General features: G+C 37.3%; 1 protein-coding gene and 1 long non-coding RNA gene across 2 annotated transcripts; both read right to left on the reverse strand.

Moving 5' to 3' along the window:
* Positions 1 to 271: 271 nt before the first annotated feature.
* On the reverse strand, positions 272 to 20976 carry LOC134658958 (uncharacterized). The gene is made up of 8 exons (XM_063514565.1): positions 20783 to 20976; positions 19594 to 19639; positions 7177 to 7273; positions 6706 to 6807; positions 6373 to 6471; positions 4518 to 4645; positions 3637 to 3720; positions 272 to 652 (listed from the first exon to the last, which is right to left on the reverse strand). Exons 1-8 carry the CDS (start codon positions 20974 to 20976, stop codon positions 272 to 274), a joined length of 1131 nt encoding a protein of 376 aa, XP_063370635.1.
* A 2060-nt stretch (positions 20977 to 23036) lies between these two features.
* On the reverse strand, positions 23037 to 23904 carry LOC134659371 (uncharacterized). The gene is made up of 2 exons (XR_010097805.1): positions 23823 to 23904; positions 23037 to 23132 (listed from the first exon to the last, which is right to left on the reverse strand). It is a non-coding gene; the product is annotated as an uncharacterized LOC134659371 (long non-coding RNA).
* Between the last annotated feature and the right edge of the window lie 3178 nt (positions 23905 to 27082).

Here is a 27082-nt window from a genome sequence, read left to right on the forward strand (position 1 = left end):
CCTCTTTTCCGCACTTGTATCGTACTTTTATTTAGTGTAAAACTTCCCCGGTCCAACACCCCGGGGTGTTATAGTACAATACAATACAAAATCTTTATTCGTATTACGCTGCATAAAAAGGCAGATATGACAAAAGTGTTATTAAAACGCCCATCATAAATCAGTATATTTATTTTTAATACGTAAAACGAACAACTAAAATAATGCACATAATATTTCTTGTTCAATGTTAAACACAGTCACATCTGAAACAGATTCACGATCCTATTTTTTAGGTATCATATTTGACGAAACTATCGTTATCCTTTACCAAAGCACTCAAATAATCATTCAAACTCTTCATATCACTCTCAACATTCCTTCTTAGAGCCACGTTTTCATTAAGTTTATCATCTTTAATTTCAATGTTATCAAAAAGTCCTTTACCTTCATTTCTGTGGTGTTTTATGTTATCATTTTCATTTCTGACTTCTTTTCCTACTTCTTTTCCTTTTATGTTTCTATAATCATCAGTGGCGGTATCAAAAACGGTGTGTTTGGTATGTTTCTTATTGTAATAGTTTAGGAACTTGTATAAATTTCGTTTTCGTTGTTTGTTTGATGTTTTTGGATGCCGACGCTTTCGGATCTGCTCATGGTACATAACTGAAGACTGAAAAAGATAAAAATAATAATATAAAGTGTCATTCAATAGAACTTGCTAACTATGTTAAACAAACCGCCATACTAAAATTGACACTGCATGTCAATTTACTAGTAACTTTTGTTTACATAGTTAGCAAGTTCTATTGAATGACACTTTATTAATTTTTTTTGTAGGTAGGTATACGGCTTTAAAATTTCAGATCATGGGTTCAAATCCCCGGCTGAAGTTTTTCACAACCCTACTAATATTATACATATGAAAGTACAGATGTAGTGCATAGTAGTTTTCCATCGTGTTTTCTCGGAAACATTCGTATTTGTCATGCTACTTCAGCCAACCTCAGTACTTTTTGTACCGAGACTGATGGAAATAGCAAGACACTTTCGTACGTTTCCGTGAAAATTCGATGGAAAATAATTATGCACTACATCTGTAACTCGGTTTTTCAGTCTGTCTGTTACCTCTTCACACTTAAACCGCAGAACCGATTTAGATGAAGAACTATCAGGGCGTTTTTAGGGTTCCGTAGCCAAATGGCAAAAAACGGAACCCTTATAGATTCGTCATGTCTGTCTGTCTGTCTGTCTGTCCGTCTGTCCGTCTGTCCGTCTGTCCGTCTGTCCGTCTGTCTGTCCGTCCGTATGTCACAGCCACTTTTCTCCGAAACTATAAGAACTATACTGTTGAAACTTGGTAAGTAGATGTATTCTGTGAACCGCATTAAGATTTTCACATAAAAATAGAAAAAAAACAATAAATTTTTGAGGTTCCCTTCGAACTGAAACTCAAAAATTTTTTTTTCATCAAACCCATACGTGTGGGGTATCTATGGATAGGTCTTCAAAAATGATATTGAGGTTTCTAATATCATTTTTTTCTAAACTGAATAGTTTGCGCGAGAGACACTTCCAAAGTGGTAAAATGTGTGTCCCCCCCCCCCCGTAACTTCTAAAATAAGAAAATGATAAAACTAAAAAAAATATATGATGTACATTACCATGTAAACTTCCACCGAAAATTGGTTTGAACGAGATCTAGTAAGTAGTTTTTTTTTATACGTCATAAATCGCCTAAATACGGAACCCTTCATGGGCGAGTCCGACTCGCACTTGGCCGCTTTTTTTTTGTTGTCCCAAACACTTTTTTTTCAAATTTGGGATTTTTAATGTTATTTCTATTCAGAATCACGAGCTCTTTCTATCCTAATAGGAGAAAAAAAGTGTCCCAAAATTTCCATACATTTTTCGATCTTTCCATTACGCGACCACCATACAAAGTCTATGAAAAATGGTGACGGAATGGAAATATAAACTTTAGGACACTTTTTTTCTCCTATTAGGATAGAAAGAGCTCGTGATTCTGAGTAGAAATAACATAAAAAATCCCAAATTTGAAAAAAAAAGTGTTTGGGACAACAAAAAAAACGCCCATTATAGTTTTGGTTAATCTTTACTTTATGGACCGTCGATCTTTGGGGTGCGGAGGAGGGGAGGGGGGAGGGGGGAGGGGGGGAGAGGGCTACCCCCCAGTCCAAACCCCATGGCGCGGAACCCCATGGTTATCGAGATATCCATGGTTAAAGTTTGTATGGAATTACTATGAAATAAGGGAATATAGCATAATTTCAAGGGGGAGGGGGTGAGGGGTGAGGGGGGGCGCGCTTCGCCCGAAGGCCCGCTTCGTCACCCCTGAGGTCGCGAGCTGACCTCGGGGCTACTCCATGAGCCTTCGACCTCAGCGGTGAAGCTGTTGGATCTGGGTAGCTCCGGCGCTGCGGAAGAGCAGCCCTTCCGCCCTCGCGTGACAAAGCACGCTCACTACACTCGGCTCTGCAGCTTCGGCTTACTGGTCGCCTTCGGCGACCAGCCTCAGCCGCTCGCCTCGCTCGTTCCCGCGCTCCGTCACGGCGGGCGAGGGCTGCCCTCCCTCCGCGCCGCCGTTTTTGGAATTGCTCTCTAGGGGTAGGACAGACAAGCCCACGTGGATAGTGGGGTGCTCTGATTCGGTTTTAAGTGACCTTGAGATTCTGGTGACAAAAGATTTTGGTGACCTTGAGATTCTGGTGACCTTGAGATTCTGGAGACCAAAAATTTTGGTGACCTTGAGATTTCGGTGATTATAAATTGCGTGACCTTGAGATATTGTTGACCTTGAGATATTGTTGACCTTGAGAATGGTGGTGTGTTATAAAAGGTAATATAAATTTACACAAAACGGCACCTTTCGACGTCTGCTATGACATTACTCCTTTATTTCATAGTAATTTCATACAAACTTTAACCATGGATATCTCCATAACCATGGGGTTCCGCGCCATGGGGGTTGGACTGGGGGGTAGCCCTTTACACCCTCTACCCCCCCATACCCAACACTCCCTCCAAATCGACGGTCCATAAAGTAAAGATTAGCCTCAAAAATCAAGCATTTACATTAAAAACTGTCGCATTTGATGAAGTGGAACTGATGATGATAATCAGAACAGAACTCTTCAACGACGCATAGTACACGTTTTGTGATTTTGAATTTCGATTTTGACTTGGACTGGGCCCCGGACTCCGGACTCGGACCCGTACTCGGACTCGGACCCGGATTCAGATCCGGACTCGGACCCGGAGCTTGACCCGGAAAACCACTATGATACCTAAACTAAATAAACCACTATGATTACCATGAAATGTATACATATTACCAAATAAAGTATAAGCGAAGTTAAGTGGGTTAGGCTAGTAGTTAGAGAAGTCGGTTTTTTTCTATTAAAGATTATTTGACAAATTTTCACAGACAATAAAATATGACTGATAAATCAAGGCGGTTCGTTGGCGGCCTACCGGGAAACGCGAAATCGAAACCGCTCGCCTCTTTATCACTCGAATATGCAAGAGTGATAGAGAGGTTAGATAACAAAATTTCGACTCGCGTTTGCGGGTAGACCCCTAGATTGTGACTGCTTGTGAAAGTGGCGCGTAATATTCCCTATTGTTTCTACACACCCCATACTCGTTGAAGTTGGACAACTGCATATGTAGATAGTGCAACTGATGCTCTAGATACTCCCTCACTCCGCCCATTTTGCTCTGAAAAAGAAACAAAGAATTCACATTTCACAGTTGAACCATAGAGAAAAAATACATAGAGTGCTCAACTGATGTATGGAGACATCAGTTTTAGTACCAAAAAGACTATTAGCATCTAGCATCGAGTAGCGGAACTATCAGTACTGCTACATCTATTGTCAAGTAGCAGTACCTACTGATAGTTCCGCTACTCGATGCTGGATGTAGACACTGAAATTAATAGACTGAACTGATGTATGGAGTGAGCACTCTTGTCTTACTATATCTATGGTTGAACGTATGGTCAAAGAGAATAGATAGTATAGAGGGGTCCTGTCATAGTAAATTTTGTAGTCACAGTAAATTTGACTTAAATTTTATGGGAAACAAAGGGACCTCGCTAGGTGCCTATGTGATTTGACACATCTAATAAAGTCTCACCTTGTCTTCCATACCTCATCATATTGCATTATGTTACGAGGTCTTCCACATCGTGTATAGTGCCCAGACATCCTTGCGTCGGAAGACAATAGCTCATTGAGGTTGTGTTCGACATACAACCTTAACTTCCCAATTCCCAGTCATTTTTGAAGTTTTGAATTAGGAACATTCTTTTAGTCCATTACAATTCAAACTCGATTTACAAGTGGTTATATAAGAACACTGGTACCATTCACTAACCCGGGGTTAACGGGTTAAATCTGGAGTTACTATGGTTACCAGTATAATTTGACACTGGGTTAACGGTTTAACCGGTTAACCCCGATTTAGTGGATTGCAAGTGGGCCTTGGAGGTTAAAATGACGATAGTGTCTCACCTTGTCTTCCTCACTCATCCTGTCATATTGCGTTATGAGGTCTTCTACATCGTGTATGGTGCCGAGACACTCGCTCCTTGCGTCGGAAGATAGTAGCTCGTCGAGATTTTGCAGATTCGACATGGGATCTAAAAATTACTATAGAGTTTTTGTACTTATAACTAAGGTCTATCCTCCCAGGCATCTGAACTTGCCAAGACAAATGCATTTTTTATTTTTTATTTATTTACACAAAAGGTACATGCTCACAAACAAAATTTATAATATCGCCAAACTGTTACCAGTTTGTTGGCGAATGAAGATTTAGATTTGTTATGCGGCTACCTGCGGTTTTCATCGATTTTTGACAAGTTTTGAATCGCATCTCCTATTTTTACACGACAGATAGAATTATAAACCAAACGGCTATCAGTTCTTCAATCTTTTATCTCCATTTTTGTCAACCGGATTTTGAAAGAAATGAATGCTTAATTTTTATGTTTTTTTAAAACATTGTATAAAAAAAAACACTTTTTTCGCATCTAGTTTGCTGTGAAGGATCGTAGATATACGAAATCTACAAATTTTGGGATCGTCTTTGACGTCCCGAAAAACGTGTAGAGGATTTTAATTTTAAACTAATTAACACAAATTAACACAAGTTATGGCCAGAAAACCAGTTTTTTGGCCTAAAATTGTTCAACTTTGATGCCAAATATCTCGAAGACTATAATGAACTTTGAAGTAAATAGGGGTACTAAATTGCTTAAAGCCGTTGCCAGGCGTGCCTCACTCCGCGATTTCGTCGCTTTGCTACAGGTAGCTAAAAGTACATCCGTTCGGCCCCAATTTTGGAGAAAGCCATAAGCCGCGCGTGGCGCTGTCGCCACCTAGCGGCCATAAGCTTTTGAGCGGGCTTTATTTGACGTTCATAAGCGCATTGTAATTATGCCTACTTGAATAAACTATCTTTTATCTTATCTTATCTTATCTTATCATATCTGTGCTGATCGTAACAGACGCGTTTTGTTAGAGAGTGAGTCTTCTGTACTTAGTACTATTATTTATTCTGTGCCGTTGCTGCTAATATGATAAGCTACAAAAAATATTAGAAAACTAAAGGATTCAGATCGAAGGTCATTAGCGTGGGGATCCCCTTAAGATTCAAATTAGTACGGAACGGGAGATTTTTTTCTAGGCCGCTGGGCGGCTAGTAAGTGGTGTATGTGTATTTGTCCCCGCAGGACACAGATGGGAATAGGAACTCTTATAACGCGGCGGCGGTGACGTGGGGTGGGGACAAATGGGAAACATGCCGTTTTAAGGGGCCCACTGATTAACAGTCCGCCGGACGATATCGGCCTGTCAGTTAGAACAAAGTTGACAGCTCCGAACAACTTTACTGACAGGCCGATACCGTCCGGCGGACTGTTAATCAGTGGGCCCCTATGGGATCATCCATTAATTACGTCACACGAATTTCTAGGTTTTTATACCCCTCCTTGTCACACTTGGTCACATTTTGCAAACCCCTCCCCCCCTGGTGTGACGTCACATTTTAGGCAATTTTGTTTTCAACGAAATCGACAATATTAACTCGGCATTATTTTTTTAATAAAAAAATATTTTTGATATATAAATATTCGTAATTTTATAACACAACGAAAGTTACATCCAAAATCTCATTATTTTACTGTACAGCGAATAAAAAAATATAAATTAATTTTCGGTTACTGATGAAGTTAAAGTGACATCACAATGTTTGTGACTCCCCCCTCCCCCATGTCACAACATGTCACATTTTCTTGACCCCCTCCCTCCCCCTAAACGTGTGACGTAATTAATGGATGACCCCTTTAAAGTGTATGAAACCCACCGCCATCGTAAGTATGGACAGAGAAGTCCGCGTCGTTGTGTTCTTCAGGGCTTGGCGCTGTCAACCAAGCCAGGAAACTGCGCAGGTCTTCCGGTAACTCTGTAATATGTTAGTACATTACACTTAAAATCAATGAAATATGTTACTTTTTACAAAAATGTTAACACAAAACACAAATTGAGCCTTTTTAACGTAGTAACTCAGCTAATGTGTCACAAATGTGTTTACAAAAATAAGTATGTTGAACGCTCGCTCTTAATTGGTATGAAGCCCCATTTAGTGCCGATACAGACGGACTGCAACCCGGGTCTGTAGTAAAACTATAAAACTTACGGATGCACGTCTTCTCTCGAACCTGTAGGTCTACCATCTCCGACATGAGACCTGCTACCTGTTGCATCAGTGAAGAGGCCTGGTCGCTATTATCAGCTCGCACTGAAAAACAAAAACTTCTTCATTGATAACGCTGTCATATAAAGGAGGTTTTCAATCGTCTGGATCTTTTAATGTTCCCCTATTTGAAGAAGACGGTTGTACAGTCGAGTTCAGAAACATCTTTACGAGCTTAATGTATAAGAGAGCAAGCTGCTGGTGAATAGGTAAGTAATTCTGGCTACGAGATTATCTGATTGTCTGTGCAAGTACTCGCCGTTAGCAAGATTAGAACAACCGGAGATGATATGCCTGAGTGACTCTCCGGGACAAATGTCGACCGTACCGTCCTTCAGGATATATCTCCGGTAGTTATGTCTTACCATATCTCGGTAGTTATTATTATTATATATAATTACTGTTGAAAATCACCTTCCCTACTGGTAGTTTCATGGACAGCCTGGGCAGCTTCATCGCACACTCTCTTCAAGTTCGCCGTCAGATCCTCAAACACACGCTTGCCGGAGTCCTTTTAAAATATAAATAATTCTAGGTTTGTCTATTTATTAACATATTTCAGTTTTAGGCACTGATCCGCATATACCTCTACATATATTCAACTTAGATATTTTGCATTTGTTTACAGATTTGGCCAAACGGCTGGTTGAGGCGTTGAGGTCACTGGGGACAAAAGAGCTGGCAGCTTCCTCGCTCAACGAATAAGCTTTGCAATTCAGCGAGGAAATGCTGCCAGTATCTTTGGCACTATGCCCCAGGGGCCCTCTTTAGATATAGATTTTTAGTTTTTTTTTAAAGTAGGTAGTTTTAATGTTAGGTTACTTTTTATTGTTAGTTTATACTTATGTTGTTGTTCAATAAAAATTCAACACTTAGGCATGTATTTATCATGAATATCATGATCAATATTTAATAGTGATGTACCGACTATTGATTTGGCCGACTAGCCGACTAATCGGCGCTCGGATGGCCGATTAGTCGGCCGACTAGTCGGCCAGATCATTAGTTTGGTCTAAGTTCGGTTCAAATGCACTAAAAAACAATCGTTTTACCCTTTCGTCGCGCTATTTATCATATAGTAACGCTAAAAAAATAATTAATAAAATCCTAAGGTTATGTTTCATACGGCGACCGCACAATCGGACATTAAAAAGCGACCACAAGGTCAATAATTTCGAACAAAAGTTTTCGTAATGTAAAAATAACAACACCTTGAAGATATTTATCCATTTATTTTCTTGTCTTCTTCCAATTCACAATAATCTCTTCTCTTGACAACCGCCTGCTAGCACGACTCAACAACCAAAGAGAGCTGTCCGCCAAGTGTCTTTCTTTTTATACCCAACCAATAACAGTCTTCAATTTCAAACTACCCTTAACTTTAAAAACTTATTAAGTAGGTATGCTAGGTCTTATTTCAAACTACCCGTAACTTTAAAAACGAATTAAATAGGTATGCTAAATACCAAAAACCCTACACTCGTCCATCCTGACTCCGTGTATGTCCTCATACACGTGCCAGGTGGAAACCCTACACTTGGCCGACAGACTACGTATACTACTTAACAGTGGATACACTAATCGCATAGGATACTAAACAGTTTCAATCAGGCATCAGCAAGTCAAAATCTCAAAAACATCATCTAAATAACCTTTCGTATGCCTGCCACACAATTTGGACTAGAATTTACAGTTTCAAGGTTATTAATTCAGTGGTAAATTTTGACTAAAGCATACGAAGGGTTAAAATTGTTACTCTTCTGCCGGAGACATCCTGCTGGAGACGGCTCGCACCGGACTCTGGCGGCGCGAGGCGGGCTCCTGCTGGAGACGGCTCGCACCGGACTCTGGCGGCGCGAGGCGGGCTCCTGCTGGAGACGGCTCGCATCGGACTCAGGCGGCGCGAGGCGGGGGACGCCGGTAGAGGTGCGGCGCTCAACTTGCTAAAAATATCCAACATTGGGTTAATAATCACAACAGTGTACACCTTGACTAGTAATTCAGGGTAACAGATCATTAATTGCCATTTATTATTCGATTTTAATGAGTAATGATCATCTCTATCTGCAGGTAGATAGTACACGAACCAATTCAATTCTCGTGACTGAAACAACAGAGTACACGAACCAATTCAATTCTCGTGACTGAAGCACTATCAATCTTCCTGCCATATATAATATGAACCAGTTCAAATCTTTTCTAAAATGGTAGTACTTAGCTGTGTCAGCACACGAATCAAATCAAATTCTCGTGGCTTCAACATCATTTTCCATTATCATGTCAAGAAATCTTCAATTATAAACCTCACTCTTGAGACAGGAATATTTCCCGAGAACCTTTCAGTAACTTTAACCCTGACTATAATTTATAAAATATTACTATGATGAATAACAGCGATAATTAAGTAATTATTGTGTAAAACTTGACCTATTATGTTCCCATTATCAATGCATTAATCATCTGGTACTAAAAACCTATACCTAATAGCTCCCCTCCCAATGTTTTCAGAGAAGGTCGTATATTCTAGCTTGTTAGGATTTATCCAAGCTGACAAAGTACTTAGTCCATCAATCGCAAGACGCGTTGGGATTTTCAGACTATTAGATTTTTTTATAATATGCATATTGTTTTATGAAAGACTTGAACAGTATATTAATTCACTAAACGTCTTTACAGCATACCAAATCCCGCAGTTCGGGAATAAACATAGCACCTAAATAGGCGTGTTTCCGCAGAAAAAGGACCAGTAATATTTTCTCTACATGTTGAATTAAATAAATTATACGTTTCAAATGTTACATGGCAGACATAAACGATAGAACTGCAAAAACCTGATGTTTTACCTATCCGTACCTTCCGACTTGTTCTAGAATACAATCAAAAATGTATACCATGGAATCGCATATATTTCGTAACTGAAATATGGTATCATTTAACTACTGGGGTGATTACGACGACGTTGTAATTATGTTTAGGTTGTAAGAAAACTGCCCACGCAACATGTATCACCAATATCCACTCAGAGATTTCTTCAAGGAAATACTTGCGTTAATTGAGATCTACATACTGGAGCTTCGCCTTTTTGTAAATATAAAATATTAAGAATAAATCTTTTAATTACGATTTGCGCACTAGTATAAATATAATTATCAAATTTCAAGTTCGGCAATAAGTAAAAGTATAAAAGTGAATTCTTTACCGCAATACGTGTCTTTAATAACCTCCCAGTTGAAATTAATATCTCTTATTATTAAATTATCTCTTTTAAAAACTGCCTCAATGGTAATCTACTATTATTTGACGAGTTTTTTATAGTTCATGCATTATTTAATATATCAGCTTATCTAGTAATGAGATAATGTTTATTATTGTACATCTATTTTTATCAAGTCTTAATTTAAACATAATATTTAAACATAATAATATAACCAATAAGAGGCCATCAATCCTCCTCGATCTCGGTTTAATTGTGGTGAGTTCTACAGGTCAACCATGCACTCTTCATTATCGCTTATATTAAAATCATCATATTAAAATCATTTCAATGTAATGCTGCAACATTAACTGCAGTAACCTATGAATTAAAAATATGATTCAATAATTCAATGATTCAATAATTCAACAATTCAATAATTCAACGATTCAACAATTCAATAATTCAACGATTCTACAATTCAATAATTCAACGATTCTACAATTCAATAATTCAACGATTCTACAATTCAATAATTCAACGATTCTACAATTCAATAATTCAACGATTCTACAATTCAATAATTCAACGATTCTACAATTCAATAATTCAACGATTCTACAATTCAATAATTCAACGATTCTACAATTCAATAATTCAATAAACCAAATGACTCTATAATTCAATAAACCAAATGACTCTATAATTCAATAAACCAAATGACTCTATAATTCAATAAACCAAATGACTCTATAATTCAATAAACCAAATGACTCTATAATTCAATAAACCAAATGACTCTATAATTCAATAAACCAAATGACTCTATAATTCAATAAACCAAATGACTCTAATTCAATAAACCAAATGACTATCAATACTAGATACTAGATACTCTATACTCTATACTCTATACTCTATACTCTATACTCTATACTCTATACTCTATACTCTATACTCTATACTCTATACTCTATACTCTATACTCTATACTCTATACTCTATACTCTATACTCTATACTCTATACTCTATACTCTATACTCTATACTCTATACTCTATACTCTATACTCTATACTCTATACTCTATACTCTATACTCTATACTCTATACTCTATACTCTATACTCTATACTCTATACTCTATACTCTATACTCTATACTCTATACTCTATACTCTATACTCTATACTCTATACTCTATACTCTATACTCTATACTCTATACTCTATACTCTATACTCTATACTCTATACTCTATACTCTATACTCTATACTCTATACTCTATACTCTATACTCTATACTCTATACTCTATACTCTATACTCTATACTCTATACTCTATACTCTATACTCTATACTCTATACTCTATACTCTATACTCTATACTCTATACTCTATACTCTATACTCTATACTCTATACTCTATACTCTATACTCTATACTCTATACTCTATACTCTATACTCTATACTCTATACTCTATACTCTATACTCTATACTCTATACTCTATACTCTATACTCTATACTCTATACTCTATACTCTATACTCTATACTCTATACTCTATACTCTATACTCTATACTCTATACTCTATACTCTATACTCGATACTCGATACTCGATACTCGATACTCGATACTCGATACTCGATACTCGATACTCGATACTCGATACTCGATACTCGATACTCGATACTCGATACTCGATACTCGATACTCGATACTCGATACTCGATACTCGACCAATAAATAAACAAAGCAACAAATCAATCAATTCACAGAAAATGTGCCGTTAATGAGCTAACTATTGTCCAATTTTGTTTATAATCAGATGGCATTATAAATGTGGAGCTTCCTCGCAGTTCAAATAGAAATCACAAAAGTGGGTCAAAGGCCTGACCGGCTGAGAACCACTCATAGATCGTATCTATTATTTCGTAAGATATATACGCGTTATTATATCGCATTGACATATTTAGGCAAAAATTTCTCATAATTGGTACACAAGTAATAGTTTCTATCGGTTCATCAAATTTATTTTTCTCAACTTATCCTCTGGCAATATATTCATCTTATACTTATGTTATATGTGCTAGATGTCGATGAACGAGATGAAGTCAAGCAATTCACGGTATCTAACACACATTACCATATCAAATCATTCATTATATAATAGTAAAAGTAGGTGTACATGACCTGATGTCCAGTGGCGCGTGCCTCTCGCTAAGGCTGTCGAAGCGGGGTTACTCCTGACTTTCACAACAGGACTCTGCTTCGGTCTGGATTCCTTTTTCACTGCCGCTGTTAGTCCAGCTACATTCCCTTCCGCGAAGACCGAGGCTTCTGGTGTTCGCAAGCGCCGTTGATCATCATGAGTCATCGTCAGCCATATTCTCCAACAACTCGGCATGAAACGTAAAAGTATCCGGTGTTACATATACCTATATACTATATCATAATACCTTATAAACTATAAAGGAATTATATGACAAAATAATGTTTAATGGTAGTTCAAATTATAAACATTCATTTATCTCAAATTGTCATGTCTTCGCCTCAAGATTTATATTTTTTTACGAAGGTAGTTGCCCTGCAACGTTCGGACGTATTCGCACCTAGTTCATCGGTATCGTAGAAAGAGAAAAAAGACACCGCTCTTCTTCTACGATGCCGGTCGTGGTCAACCTCATTCTTGTCCGTGCGCGCGCGGCGAACGCACCTGGTTAGGCCCAAGCGTGAATAATATTAAATTTCGGTTTGGTGTCTTGTGAAACTTATCTTATTCAAGCGTCATGCCTAAAAGAAAGTCAGGATCAGAAGAGGAGCGTTGGAGGAAGAAAATTAAGAAATACGAAGCAAAATTAAGACGAAATTCTTCACGAATAATTTATTCGAGTGATGAGGAGTTTTTACAAGGTGAGTACCTACTTAGTGCATTTTTGCTGTAGCTATAGAAAAGTGATTTGAAACTTACACATGTATCCCTATTCCCCGATCTAACACGTGATGTTAGGCAGTGGAAAATATAGCTCCGAGTTATTACGAGATAATAACCAGTAGCAATTTTATAGTGTTAACACGAGATGTTAACCGTCGATATATTTAAAATCGCAGGTTTAAACCTGTTTTATTGTTTTGTTCAAGATGAACCGCCGCCGCCTCCGCAAACCGTGGGGCTAGATGAACAATTGGGTGTATCAGCCGAGGCCCCGGAGGACCCTCCCGGACCACGGGATCCGGAACCGGTACCTGGACCCTCGTCAGCGTCGCTTCCGGTGGAACCAGCGCCAGGACCCTCGTCAGCACTGGAGCCTGCGGAACCTGTCGTGCAAGTCGAGGCTACCCCTGCACCAGAACAGCTCGAACCCGAGCTGATCGATCCGGAGTTACTTCAGGCTTTAGGTGATTTTGTTCCTGAGGCGACGGAATGGGGCGAAGAAATGAACGAGAATTTGTCAAAAATATTGACGCCCATTTTAAGAGATGGGCTAAAAAAAGATGTTAGGGAAGAAATTTCGAAAAAACATTTACTGCCAGTAAATTGCCCATTTACTAAGTCGCCTATTCTTAACGCCGAAATAGCTGCAGTTTTACTGGAAAATGCCAGAAACAGGGATTCCCGGATATCAAAAAAACAAAACCAGTTAGGCTGTGTTTTATCGATACTCGGAAAGATAATTACGGGTATGCTAAAGAAATCTCTGAGTACACAGGACGCGCTTAAGTTACTTAGTGACGCGTCTAAGTTAGTGGCAGATTCTCACTTTACTGAGACTGAAACCAGGCGTTCTTTAGTAACGCCAATGTTGGAAAAAAGTTTTATCGATTCCTTTAAGGACCGCAAACGAGATTCGCATCTTTTTGGAGATAAACTTGGAGAATTTATCAAAAACTCGACGGGAATAAAAAAATCTGGACAATTAATTCAAGCCCCTTCGAGTTCGACTTCTAATTTAAACTGGAGGGGCCCACCGCCCCGTTATTTTCAGCGCAACACAAGAACGCTGCTGAACCACAGCGGTGGGCCGCGAGCCCCCCCGCCCCCGCAGACATCGGTGCGCCGCCGGCCGCCGGCCCCGGCGCCCCGCCGATCATCGACGCTGCCGGCGACGACGTCTCGCGCGGCGCCCGCGCCGTCCTCGCGCACAGCACGCCATCCCCATTACACGGCGCCCGCGTCGCGCCGACGATAGACATCGAGGTACGCGCTGGACGATTATCAGATTTTATTGATAATTGGCGGGAAATTACAAATGATAAAGTCGTCTTAGATGCAATTTCGGGTTATAAAATTCCCTTTATCAGTGAGCCTTTTCAAGCCGTGGGCACTTTGCCGAAACTATCGCTATCGAAATGCGATCAAGTTCTAGTTGAAAATGAAATTTCCCGCTTATGTAAAATAAAGGCTATAAGACGATGCGAACCCGTACATAATCAATTTATATCCAGCATCTTTCTTGTTCCTAAAAGTAACGGTGATAAGCGTCTCGTTTTAAATTTAAGGAATTTAAATAAATTTGTTAGATCAAATCATTTTAAAATGGAAGATATAAGGACTGCTATAAAATTATTAACACCTGATTGTTACATGGTAAATCTGGATCTCAAAGAAGCTTATTTTGCTGTACGAATTCATGATGGACACAGGAAATACCTAAGATTTTATTTTAACGATATTTTATATGAATTTATAGCTTTGCCGTTTGGGTTGAGCTCAGCGCCATTTATTTTTACTAAAATAATGAAACCAGTGTCAACGTTGTTGAGGTCACGTGGTTTTGACTCGGTACAATATTTAGACGATAGTTTAATTATCGCTAAGACGTTTGGTGACTGCTTGGAAAATCTTAATGAGACGATTGCTATGTTAACGCGTCTAGGATTTATAATTAATTATTCAAAAAGTTCATTAGTTCCTAAAAAATTTTGTCAATTTTTAGGATTTATTTTAAATTCACAGCATATGACTTTAGAGCTACCCGCAAAAAAGAAACATGACATATTATCCCGCACTAATGTTTTACTAGCCAGCAAAACAATGTCAATACGTTGTTTTGCGAAATATTTGGGTACCCTTACAGCCGCGTGTCCTGCTGTCACTTATGGATGGTTACATACTAAAACATTAGAAAGAGCGAGATATTTGGCCTTATTAAATAACAACGACGATTATGACAAAATGATGAATATTTCAGGTAATTTACATGATGATTTGTTATGGTGGAAAAATAATATTTCAACGACATTCAAATCATTAGAAGTCAATGATTATCAACTTGAGATTTTCACGGATGCCTCCATGAACGGCTGGGGAGCCTCTTGCAATGGTGAAAGCATAGGTGGTTCATGGAATCATGACGAGTCAAATAACCATATAAATTACTTGGAACTATTAGCAGTTTTATTTGGTCTCAAATCATTTGCCAAAGATTTGTGTAATTGTAACATATTATTACGCGTCGATAACACCACCGCAATAATATATATTAATAAAATGGGCGGAGTACAGTACGTGCATTTAAACAGCATTGCAAATAAAATTTGGACTTGGTGTGAGACTCGAAATATACATATATTTGCGTCTTATATTAGATCCTGTGAAAATACTGATGCGGATAGGGAATCTAGGAACATCGATATTGAATGGGAATTAAGTAAAAAGGCTTTCAATCAAATAGTTAATAAGTTCGGCAAGCCCGAAATTGATTTATTTGCATCCAGAATAAATGCGAAATGTACGAAGTACATTTCCTGGAAAAGAGATCCTTTCGCATTCAATATCGATGCATTTACGCTGAAATGGAATACATTCTTCTTTTATGCATTCCCGCCATTTTCATTAATACTTAAAATATTAAGGAAAATTGCTCGTGAACAAGCCACTGGAATCGTTGTGGTGCCACTATGGCCGTCACAGCCATGGTTCCCCTTATACAAATCTTTAATAATAGGTGAAAGTATAATTTTCACGCCGAGTAAAAATTTATTATTTTCTAATTTCAGAGAGACTCATCCAATGCATCAACGCCTTTCCCTGGCTGCGAGTATATTATCCGGCAAGCGTACGTAAGGCGGCAGGTACCGGAATCAGCAATAAAGGTTATGCTTTCATCCTTATCTCAGAATACTAAATCGCAATATTCCTCGAGTCTAAAACTTTGGTGGCATTACTGTATCAGAAAAGGCATTGACGCACTGGATATACAAATTTACAATGTATTAGATTTTTTAACAGAATGCTTGGGGAAAGGGGCTTCGTATGGTACTCTTAATACCCATCGTTCGGCTTTGTCTCTTATTTCTGAAAATAATTTGACTCAAGACGATCGGTTGAAAAGGTTTTTTAAGGGAGTTTTTAAGTTAAAACCAACTTTCCCCAAGTATTCCTATACATGGGATCCTACTATAGTATTAAATCACCTCAGTAACTATTACCCTAATGAGATTTTGAGTCTAGATATTATTAATAAAAAATTAGTAGTTTTATTGGCTCTTGCAACTGGCCAGAGATGCCAAACGCTTTCGTTGATTAGATTACCTAATATAATCATGTCAAATGAACGGATTGTAATACACATTAAAGATTTAGTTAAGACATCTGGTGTAGGTAGAAAACAGCCTGTCTTAGAATTACCTTTTTTCAATCAGAGACCGAGTATATGTCCAGCCAAAATAATAATAGATTACTTAAAGGTCACATCTTCAATTAGACCAATAAATGAGGATAAATTGATTTTAACATCAAAGGGACCTTATCATGGAGTTTCCTCTCAAACTATAGCACGTTGGATTAAACAAATGCTGTCGGCTAGTGGTATCGACACCAACATATTTAGTGCACATAGCACGAGACACGCATCTACTTCAGCTGCCGAGAGAGCTGGTGTTGACGTCGATACCATTAGAAAGACAGCAGGATGGTCAGACCAATCTTTGGTTTTTGCAAATTTTTATAAACTGCCTCTTGCAAACTCTACTACTGGTTTTGCTAGTGCCTTATTTGACTGATTAATCTAATTAGATTATAATTATGTTGATATGTTCCTAATACATTTATAAGTAATGTGATATTACTGTATTTAAAGTATTTTTTTTTTCTTCTCAAATATACAATTGTTGATTTCATTACTGATTTTTATTTATATTTCAACATTGCCTAGCTCTAAACATCTACCTTCGTAAAAAAATATAAATCTTGAGGCGAAGACATGACAATTAGATGATCAAACGAACTTACCTGAAGTGAAGTTCGATCTTAATTGTCATGTCTTCGCTGAAAGATTTAAGTTCCCTCCCACCCTATTCGGGCCCTGTAATCACAATGTTGAAATATGTAGGCTCTGAAAAGAATGAGGTTGACCACGACCGGCATCGTAGAAGAAGAGCGGTGTCTTTTTTCTCTTTCTACGATACCGATGAACTAGGTGCGAATACGTCCGAACGTTGCAGGGCAACTACCTTCGTAAAAAAATATAAATCTTTCAGCGAAGACATGACAATTAAGATCGAACTTCACTTCAGGTAAGTTCGTTTGATCATCTAAAACTATGCGTCGTAGCAAAAAAAATGACTGAAAATTCAATGCTCCGTTTGCATAGTAAGCCATCTACTTATATTCCACAAATTTTAACATTAAGGATCAAAATCAAAACTCAAAATCTTCAATTAAATTGCGAGACCTGGTTATAAATCATAAATATCAATTTATCTCTGAAACTATGCGCCGTAGTGAAGAAATAATGAAAATTAAGGCACCCTTGAATACTCCAACCAACACATATCAAGACCCACGTGTTGACATATTCTGCCTAATTCCCACATGTGTGTGGGTAAGTAAGTAGCAAAGAAGTTAATAACTACAGTCACGTATCTATTTATTAAGAAGAACACGTGTACTTGATTTTGTTAACTGAACATTATTATAGCTGTCGGTGGCATGGTGGTTAAATACTTTGAATTCTCGACCAACTGACGCATATATTCTTATGATTACACATTGATATTATGTCCATTTAATTACATTTATGGGTCAAACTAACCTAAGTTTAACTGATATGCAATTAGATAGCCTATAATCATAATCATCATAATATTATTAATAAATGATGCAGGTACTCATTTAAATTAAATAAAAATGTTACCAGTACCATCTTTCTTACGTAATCCATTAGAATTTCGTATAGTTAATTAATTATCTCCAAGCTCAGAGTAAGGGTCATGTTATCAGTTATCTCACTAAATCAATAAGTAATAGCAGTAGGCGTGTACTTACGTTCTGCACACTTCTGAAGTGTAAAAATAACAACACCTTGAAGATATTTATCCATTTATTTTCTTGTCTTCTTCCAATTCACAATAATCTCTTCTCTTGACAACCGCCTGCTAGCACGACTCAACAACCAAAGAGAGCTGTCCGCCAAGTGTCTTTCTTTTTATACCCAACCAATAACAGTCTTCAATTTCAAACTACCCTTAACTTTAAAAACTTATTAAGTAGGTATGCTAGGTCTTATTTCAAACTACCCGTAACTTTAAAAACGAATTAAATAGGTATGCTAAATACCAAAAACCCTACAGTAAGCACCCTAAATAAAAATTTGGGTAAAATAGGTAAAAAGCTTATGAAAATATGTGCTGTTTATTTCTTTTTGCCCTATTTTTCTGTCACTTATAAAATGCCGACTAATCGGCCATTTTTGCCGACTAGTCGCCGACTAATCGCCGACTACAAATGAGGCCGAATAGTCGGCTTTCCCGAATAGTCGGCGACTAGTCGGTACATCCCTAATATTTAACCCTTTGTCGAATGTCAGTCTTACTCATTGAAAATAGAATGCATCACATGTTTGAAGTGCCGTATGTCGGAAATATATATCCCTTAGCCTGGCAAAGAGTTAAATCGCAAAATTTTGACGGCAGCATACCTAATATGAAGGGGCAGGATATAGACATTAACCATAGATAGAAGGAGAAATATGATCAGGTACTTAATTCTACACCACATCTTATTCAAGAAATAATAGAAGGGACATCGAAGAAAAGTTACCTAAGGTCAACCGAGGTAAATCACTTGAGGTAAATGCGTCTTTCAAAGATTTCTTCTAAACATAACATTTTAGAACTATTGCAACCCTCTCTGTTTGAAGTGTGGTCACTGAACTTTTAATGCAGACGGCTATAATAGTTCTAAAATGTTCCGTTTAGAAGAAATCTTTACAAGACGCATTTACCTCAAGTGACGCATTTACCTCGTTGACCTTATATTGGATCAAGTAAATAAATTATTAGATAGGATAGATATAGATATAGTCGTACCAGGAACTGCACTCGCATTAAGAAATAAAGAAACTAAACTGGAAAAATATTTCCTCTGAATTTTGAATAGATAAAAAAACCAGTTACCGTTACAGCCGCAGGATGCTTTTTCACAGCGAAGGATGAAAAGGATGAATGGATGAAACAGAATAGGATAGAACATATTTGATGACGGGTGGAGACATTTCCTCTTTAGGGCAAAGGTAAGCGGTTTTCCGCTACTGCCATTATGAAATCACACTTTTGACATAAATTACTTACATACTAGAACAAATTAAATTATTTTCAGAAAATATTTCAGTTATTTCAGTTTATAAATTACTTACATTAGGTACTGGAACAGATCTCTTGGTATTAGTGTGAGTTTTGTTTCTGAAATTGCAACAGATCTGTTAGTAATATAGAATATATAATTACTTGAAGAAGATAGAAGGTAATAATTATACAGTCCTAAGAATAGTTATAACTTATAAGAACATCTAAATATAAAAAAAGCGGCCAAGTGCGAGTCGGACTCGCCCATGAAGGGTTCCGTATTTATAGGCGATTTATGACGTATTAAAAAAAACTACTTACTAGATCTCGTTCAAACCAATTTTCGGTGGAAGTTTACATGGTAATGTACATCATATATTTTTTTTTGTGTTATCATTCTCTTATTTTAGAAGTTACAGGGGGGGGGGACACATTTTACAACTTTGGAAGTGTCTCTCGCGCAAACTATTCAGTTTAGAAAAAAATGATATTAGAAACCTCAATATCATTTTTGAAGACCTATCCATAGATATCCCACACGTATGGGTTTGATGAAAAAAAATTTTGAGTTTCAGTTCTAAGTATGGGGAACCCCAAAATTTATTGTTTTTTTTCTATTTTTGTGTGAAAATCTTAATGCGGTTCACAGAATACATCTACTTACCATGTTTCAACAGTATAGTTCTTATAGTTTCGGAGAAAAGTGACTGTGACGTCTGTGACATACGGACGGACAGACGGACAGACAGACAGACATGACGAATCTATAAGGGTTCCGTTTTTTGCCATTTGGCTACGGAACCCTAAAAAACTGTTACTGACAGACAACGCGAGCCTAAGTTATTTTTGTAGATTGGGTACACAAACCATACAATAACCTATAAAATTGTTGACGGAGTCTTTACTCACAGGCACGAGTCCTTTTGAGTTGCTCTTAAAAAAGACTCAAAAAAGTGAAAAAAGGACTCGACTCGGGACTTACAAGACTCAGAAGTTCTTTTAAAAGCACCGAGTCTCGTAAAAATGAGCTAATTTCTTCAAATTCAGCCTCTAGGACCTACCAACAGTAGTTTGGATGCTCAATAAATGATGTCTACCTAAAGTCTATTTTTTTATTCGGTAGACTGAAATGACAGTTCATAGTATGAACATAAAATGTCATATCATACTATGAAATGTCATTTTAGTCTACCGAATAAAAAATAGACTTTAGATGAAATCTAATGGTGATATTACTTTTTACATATTTTATCCTCTTACCTTGCGTTTTTAAGATTCCGTTTATTTTTCCTTTCCATCATACGATTTCTTCTATCTTTTATACTTTTAGCAAGCTTCTTGAACTTCAAACCTATCCAGTTATCTTTACCTATAAGATCATTCAATTTCATAGCGGATTTATCCTTCATATCGTCTTCCATAGGGTCCTTGATACCATATTCATCGTCATACATGTCATTCCAAAATATACTGTCGCCATCAGCACTTCTTTTTACTACGGTTCTGTTAGATTCCTTGTTTTTGCTTTCGATGTTGGATAAATTTGCTATTTTGTTGGTTTCTAAGGTTATGTTCGTATTTTTATCTGCAATAATTACAACGTATTAAATATTTTTAAATAAAAATTTTTTACCCTATTATTATTTATATAATTTCATTTTGTAATGTAGTATTAAGTCTACTACGGATATAGTTACATAATTATATGTAGTCCGAAATAAAAGCTTTTAATTCATATAATTAATAATTCATATTTTTATAATTATCATCACTAACTGAAGATTAAACTTTTAAATGACCTTTCATTTTTTGTCATAGTAAGTAAAGTTGAAATTGCTAAATGCATATGCAATGGCAGAAACATTTAAGTATAGTCAGCAATACTGCATACAAACTTGTATGCAGATTGACCTTTTCTCTACAGCTGACTGTACAGTGAGCTGCAAAGGTGCATACCCACTTTATAAATGAATTCCATTGGGTACGCACTTTTGCAAACCATCGCGAGCGCGGACTTCTGGCCGAAGGGCGTGGTGTTTCGGCGGTTCCGTGGGAATCTGCCTAATCCTACCTACACCGGAACATGCAACATACCAGGAAACCACCGTGTCGCCGAAATAATTTTTAGCTTATAAGATTTTTATTATTGTATGTATGTTAGTTTGTAAGGTATGTATCTATGGGCCTTAGTTGCCTGACAATAAATGATATTTGATTTGATTTGATTTTGCAGCCGGATGTATATTTATTACTACCCCACTACGCATATCAACCGTTACTGCACTTTTTTTTTGTTTTTGTTTTTTTCAATAGGGTTAAACCTGCCAATCACTCACAGCAGTAATTATACCTCTTATCAAAGAGAATTTTGAAATAGAGGCGGATTGTCAAAGTAAATTATGTACCCACAGTAAATTTACTGCCATCTTTCGACAAAAGATTAAAACTGTTAGAACGCCATTCGACTTTGATCCTTATCTTTCGACAAAAGATTAGTTTTAATCTATTGTCGAAAGATGGCAGTAAATGTACTTTGGCAACAACATTTATCATGACAGTAAGTGTAAGTGTAAGGCCTGAGTGGACGCTCGAGTTGGGCGTGCAGCGGGGCGGGGCGTGCGGCGTGCATGTTAAACAAATGCGCACGTATAGGAGCGGCCTTAGTTCACGCTGCTCACATCACGCGTGAGCCCGACGCCACGCTGCACGCCCCGCCGAACGCTCCGCTTCGAGCGTCCACTCAAACCTACACTAACTCTACACTCTATTCTCTTTGTTGTTATTATAAACTTTCCTGACAATCGTGGTCAAAACGGGATAGGGAAGGGAATACATCAACTAGCTTAAAACAGGTAAAGAAAAAAATATAAGTTTGATATAAGTAGCTCATTTATTTTTGAATAAGCGAAATGACAATATTCTTTATTTCCAAATAACAAGTAATACAGAATAAAATTAATGTTTGTAGCAAAAGGCATCCGATAATATTTTTATTCAAAATATATTCTTACATTACACTTTTTGAAGGTCAAGAATTGGAGGAGAAAAATATTAGCAGGCAGGCCAGGCAACACGGCAGAGTCACCTACAATAAATAATATATTACTCTTCGAAGGCCGCAGAAATATGTGACACGCTCTTATGCTCTTAACATATTATTGCTGGTGACTACTAGCATGGAATGCAAGTTCTGTGTCGTTAAATAAATGTATTTTCTTTCTTTTCCACACACCCCGCTTCCCCTAGCATACAGATGTAGTGCATAATTGTTTCGTCCGTATTATTGTCATGCTACTTCAGTCAAACTCATTACTTTTTGTACCGAGACTGACTGAAATAGCAAGACACGTTCGTTTCCGTGAAAATATGATGGAAAATAATTATGCACTACATCTGTAGGTACAAAGGAAGTGCATAGTGTGTAGTGTTATTGTATGTAGTGTGTTGTGTTATTGTGTGTAATGTGTTGTGTGTGTGTGTATGTAGACCTATACTGGATAGGTATCGATGCATCTATTCTCGTCTGCTACTCCAGGTCTCACGCACAAACAGGCGATGTGGTAGTAATGACTTTGCACGTAGGATCCAGGTCTACAGTCCACCAAGTCCTCTGAAAGTAATAATCAATAAATTATTAAACGAAAATTGTTATACAGAATGGCTAAAAATAACTACATTCCCGTTGCCAGCGAAGTTTTTGACCCTCCCATAGAAAATGGACCAGCCAAAATGTATGAAACATAAAATTATTTTTTCGCGATTTCGGGGTTGGTCCCATAGTAAAAGTTGCTCAGCATAATCCAAAAACCTCCCTGGCAACGGAAATGCAATTATTGTTTAGCCACCCTGTATAAGGTAAATGATAGGGACCTTCTATAAGGGAAAACAATCTATAAGAGCGTTTACCAGAAGAACTTTTGAAAACCGGATTCTCACAGATCCTGATATCTATTTTTGGATTCTTCCAACTCGGAATCACTAGCATTAAATACAGATAAGTACTAAAAAAATTTTACTTATGGAAACAAAAAAAAAACACTCTAAAATGTGACGTAATGGATTTTACATATATCTTTTTAAAAATATATAGTTGGATAGAGAATGCTGCCGATTCCGAGTAGAATGAGTCTAAGAAAATCCCGAACTCACGACTCTGAATCACTAGCCCATGGCTCTACCCACTGAGCTACCGAGAGTTACTTGATGACAGCCAAGTTTTCCACTTTTCGCTAATTTATAAGCAGCCGTTTTAACTATTAATCTAATTATTTACGATACAAATATTATTTAAATAACTTACCTGGGTCATACTTCGGTGGCGGCAGCATGCACTCGCTATAGTCAATAGTTAGAACTAAAAGGAGCCCCTGAAATAAGTATAAGGTCAATATGGATAATTCCGTCATAGAACTATTCCGTCTGTGAGCGTATAGTTCTTCGACTTTCAATCGTAGAAAGAAAAACCATTGGCTTTTGTTTGCTGAAACTAAAATCAGTCGCTGCTTTGTCGATGAATTTATCAGTTGTTCGAGAAAAACGCTAGTAGACGGAATGGGTCTCTATTGTTTCCCAAAGTTTTAAGCCATAATGCATTGTTTGCCCGAATTTTCGTTAGTCATAATTCATTTGGTTCAGAAACGCGTCACTTTTCAGGATTACCATCATCTATAGGATAATCTAACGAAAATCCTGAAATGTTAACGGTTTCATTTTTATGACTAATGATAATATGACAAACAATGCATTATGACTTAAAACTTTATGGGAAACAACGGGACCCCAGACGGAATAGTCCCTATGACGGAATTAACCACATTGACCTTATTAGTTTAGTTAATTTATCTTTCAATACAATGTTTATTTATAGTTAATGTAAAAATATAGTATAATCCATACTAATATTATAAATGCGAAAGTGTGTCTGTCTGTTTTTCTGTCTGTCTGTTTGTTACCTCTTCACGCTTAAACCGCTGAACCGATTTAGTTGAAATTTGGTATAGAGATAGTTTTGAGTCCCGGGGAAGGACATGGGTAGTTTTTATCCCAGAAGTCATCCTTTAAGGGGGTGAAAAGGGGGGGTGGAAATTTGTACGGGGAATCGATAAAAAGCAGATTGAATCAAAAATAAGCTACCCAAATTACTAACACCACGCGGACGAAGTCGCGGGCAAAAGCTAGTATAATATAAAATATACATTGCGTCTTAGAATAAACTTTATAGTGTACTAAAACTAAAAATCAAAAGAACTTACCAAAATAAAGAACTGCAAGTATTTCATCTTGTACCAACAACTGTTTTCAGCTAAACTGGAACTTGAAAACTGTGACTAGCAAACGTCGTATTTAACTTATATAGGTATTCGTGGAATTTTGTGGGTTGCCAATAAAATAAAGCGTATTTTTGAAGAAAAATATGAAAAAACTTCTGACAAATTCCGGATCTTTAATATATATTTCAATTTTTTTTTATATATTTTACGTTCTTTTTTAGGGTTCCGTACCTCAAAAGGAAAAAACGGAACCCTAATAGGATCACTCGTCTGTCTGTCTGTCTGTCTGTCTGTCTGTCCGTCCGTCCGTCCGTCTGTCACAGCCTATTTTCTCCGAAACTACTGGACCAATTAAGTTGAAATTTGGTACACATATGTAAGTTTGTGCCCAAAGATGGACGTGTAACGTAAATAAATGAATTTTAAATATGGAGGCCATTTTTGGGGGTAAATGAGAAAATTAAAAAATAAAGTTTTTCTAACTATATCGTGTTACATATCAAATGAAAGAGCTCATTGTAAGAATCTCAAATGTATTTTTTTTATAATTTTAGGATAAATAGTTTAGCGGTTATTCAAGAAAATAGGCAAAAAATGACCATTCCCCCCCCCCCCATTATCTCCGAAACTACTGGGTCTAAAATTTTGAAAAAAAAATACAAAATAGTTCTTTACCTATATATGACAGGAAAACCAATTAGAAATGTGCAGTCAAGCGTGAGTCGTACTTAATTACTTAGTCTTTGACCCTACCCCTACGGTTTTTCTTTTAATGTTTTCTCCGAAACTACTGGACCAATTAAGGTGAAAATTGGTACACATATGCAAGTTTGTGACTCAAAGACGACCATGTAACGCAAACAAATGAATTGTAAACATGGGAGCCACTTTTGGGGTGTAAATGGGAACCTTAAAAAATAAACTTTTTCAAACTATATCTTGTTACATATCAAATGAAAGAGCTCATTGTGAGTAACTCAATTTTTTTTTTCGGTTATTTTAGGATAAATAGTTTAGCAGTTATTCAAGAAAATAGGCAAAAAATGACCATCCCCCCCCCCCCCTTATCTCCGAAACTACTGGGTCTTAAATTTTGAAAAATATACACAAAATAGTTCTTTACCTATACCTATAGATGACAGGAAAACCTATTAGAAATGTGCAGTCAAGCGTGAGTCGAACTTAATTACTTAGTCTTTGACCCTACCCCTACGGGTTTTTTTTAAATGTTTTCTACGAAAGTACTGGACCAATTAAGGTGAAAATTGGTACACATGCAAGTTTGTGACTCAAAGACGGACATGTAACGCAAACAAATGAATTTTAAACATGGGAGCCACTTTTGGGGGGTAAATGGGAAACTTAAAAATAAAGTTTTTCAAACTATATCTTGTTACATATCAAATCAAAGAGCTCATTGTGAGTAACTCTAATTTTTTTTTTGGTAATTTTAGGATAAATAGGACAAAAAAACGACGAAGCGTTTCGAGAAAAGGTAGGTAGTGCCCTTGCGCTTCGCTTTGCTTGTCTTGGCGGGGGCACTACCGTGCCCCCAGATACGAGTATGTAGTGTATGGTATGAAGATGAACCTAACGTAGGGTTGCCATACGTCCCGGTACGCCGGGACATGTCCCGGTTTGAAGCATGGTGTCCCGGCGTCCCGGCCGATAAGAAAATTGTCCCGGTTTAAAAATCATAGTTATTTAGTAGGGGGCTGGACTTGGTAAATAATAATATACCTACATTTCTACGTTTCATATGGCCAAATTTAAAAAAAAATGTTTTATGGTACCTACTTTTAGCTAATGTCCAATATCAGTTTCTCAGACACACAATCATTAGATGGTTATGTAAATTATGTTATTTTATAGCTTTTAAAGTCTGTAATGTGGAGCTCGAATTTCAGGCTCCCGAGGGCCTAAAACCTCATCAATGGAACTTCGGCCCTCCGAGTAACTCTTGTACATATGACACATATTATTGTTGAGTACATTTGACGATTGGTTCGTGTTAGAGCGCTGCTTTCTTACAGCTCGACCTTCGGCGTCGCTTAATTTTTAACAAATATAAACATTTGTTTCAGAAGCTTGGCATTTGCCTCGCATGAAAGCTCACCGCGCTGGTTATAAATACGCTCCGGGATTATTAAGTAATGTGGAGATTTTAGAACTCGACCTTCAAGCCTCACTTTTTACCTAAATCTTTGGTTTATCTTCCAAATCTCCCCTTCTTCAGCTTAGCCTTTGACCTCGCTGCGCCAAGCTCGGCCTGCGGTCTCACTTTTTAATA

Source organism: Cydia amplana, chromosome 24 (assembly GCF_948474715.1).
Source record: "Cydia amplana chromosome 24, ilCydAmpl1.1, whole genome shotgun sequence".
NCBI lineage: Eukaryota > Metazoa > Arthropoda > Insecta > Lepidoptera > Tortricidae > Cydia > Cydia amplana.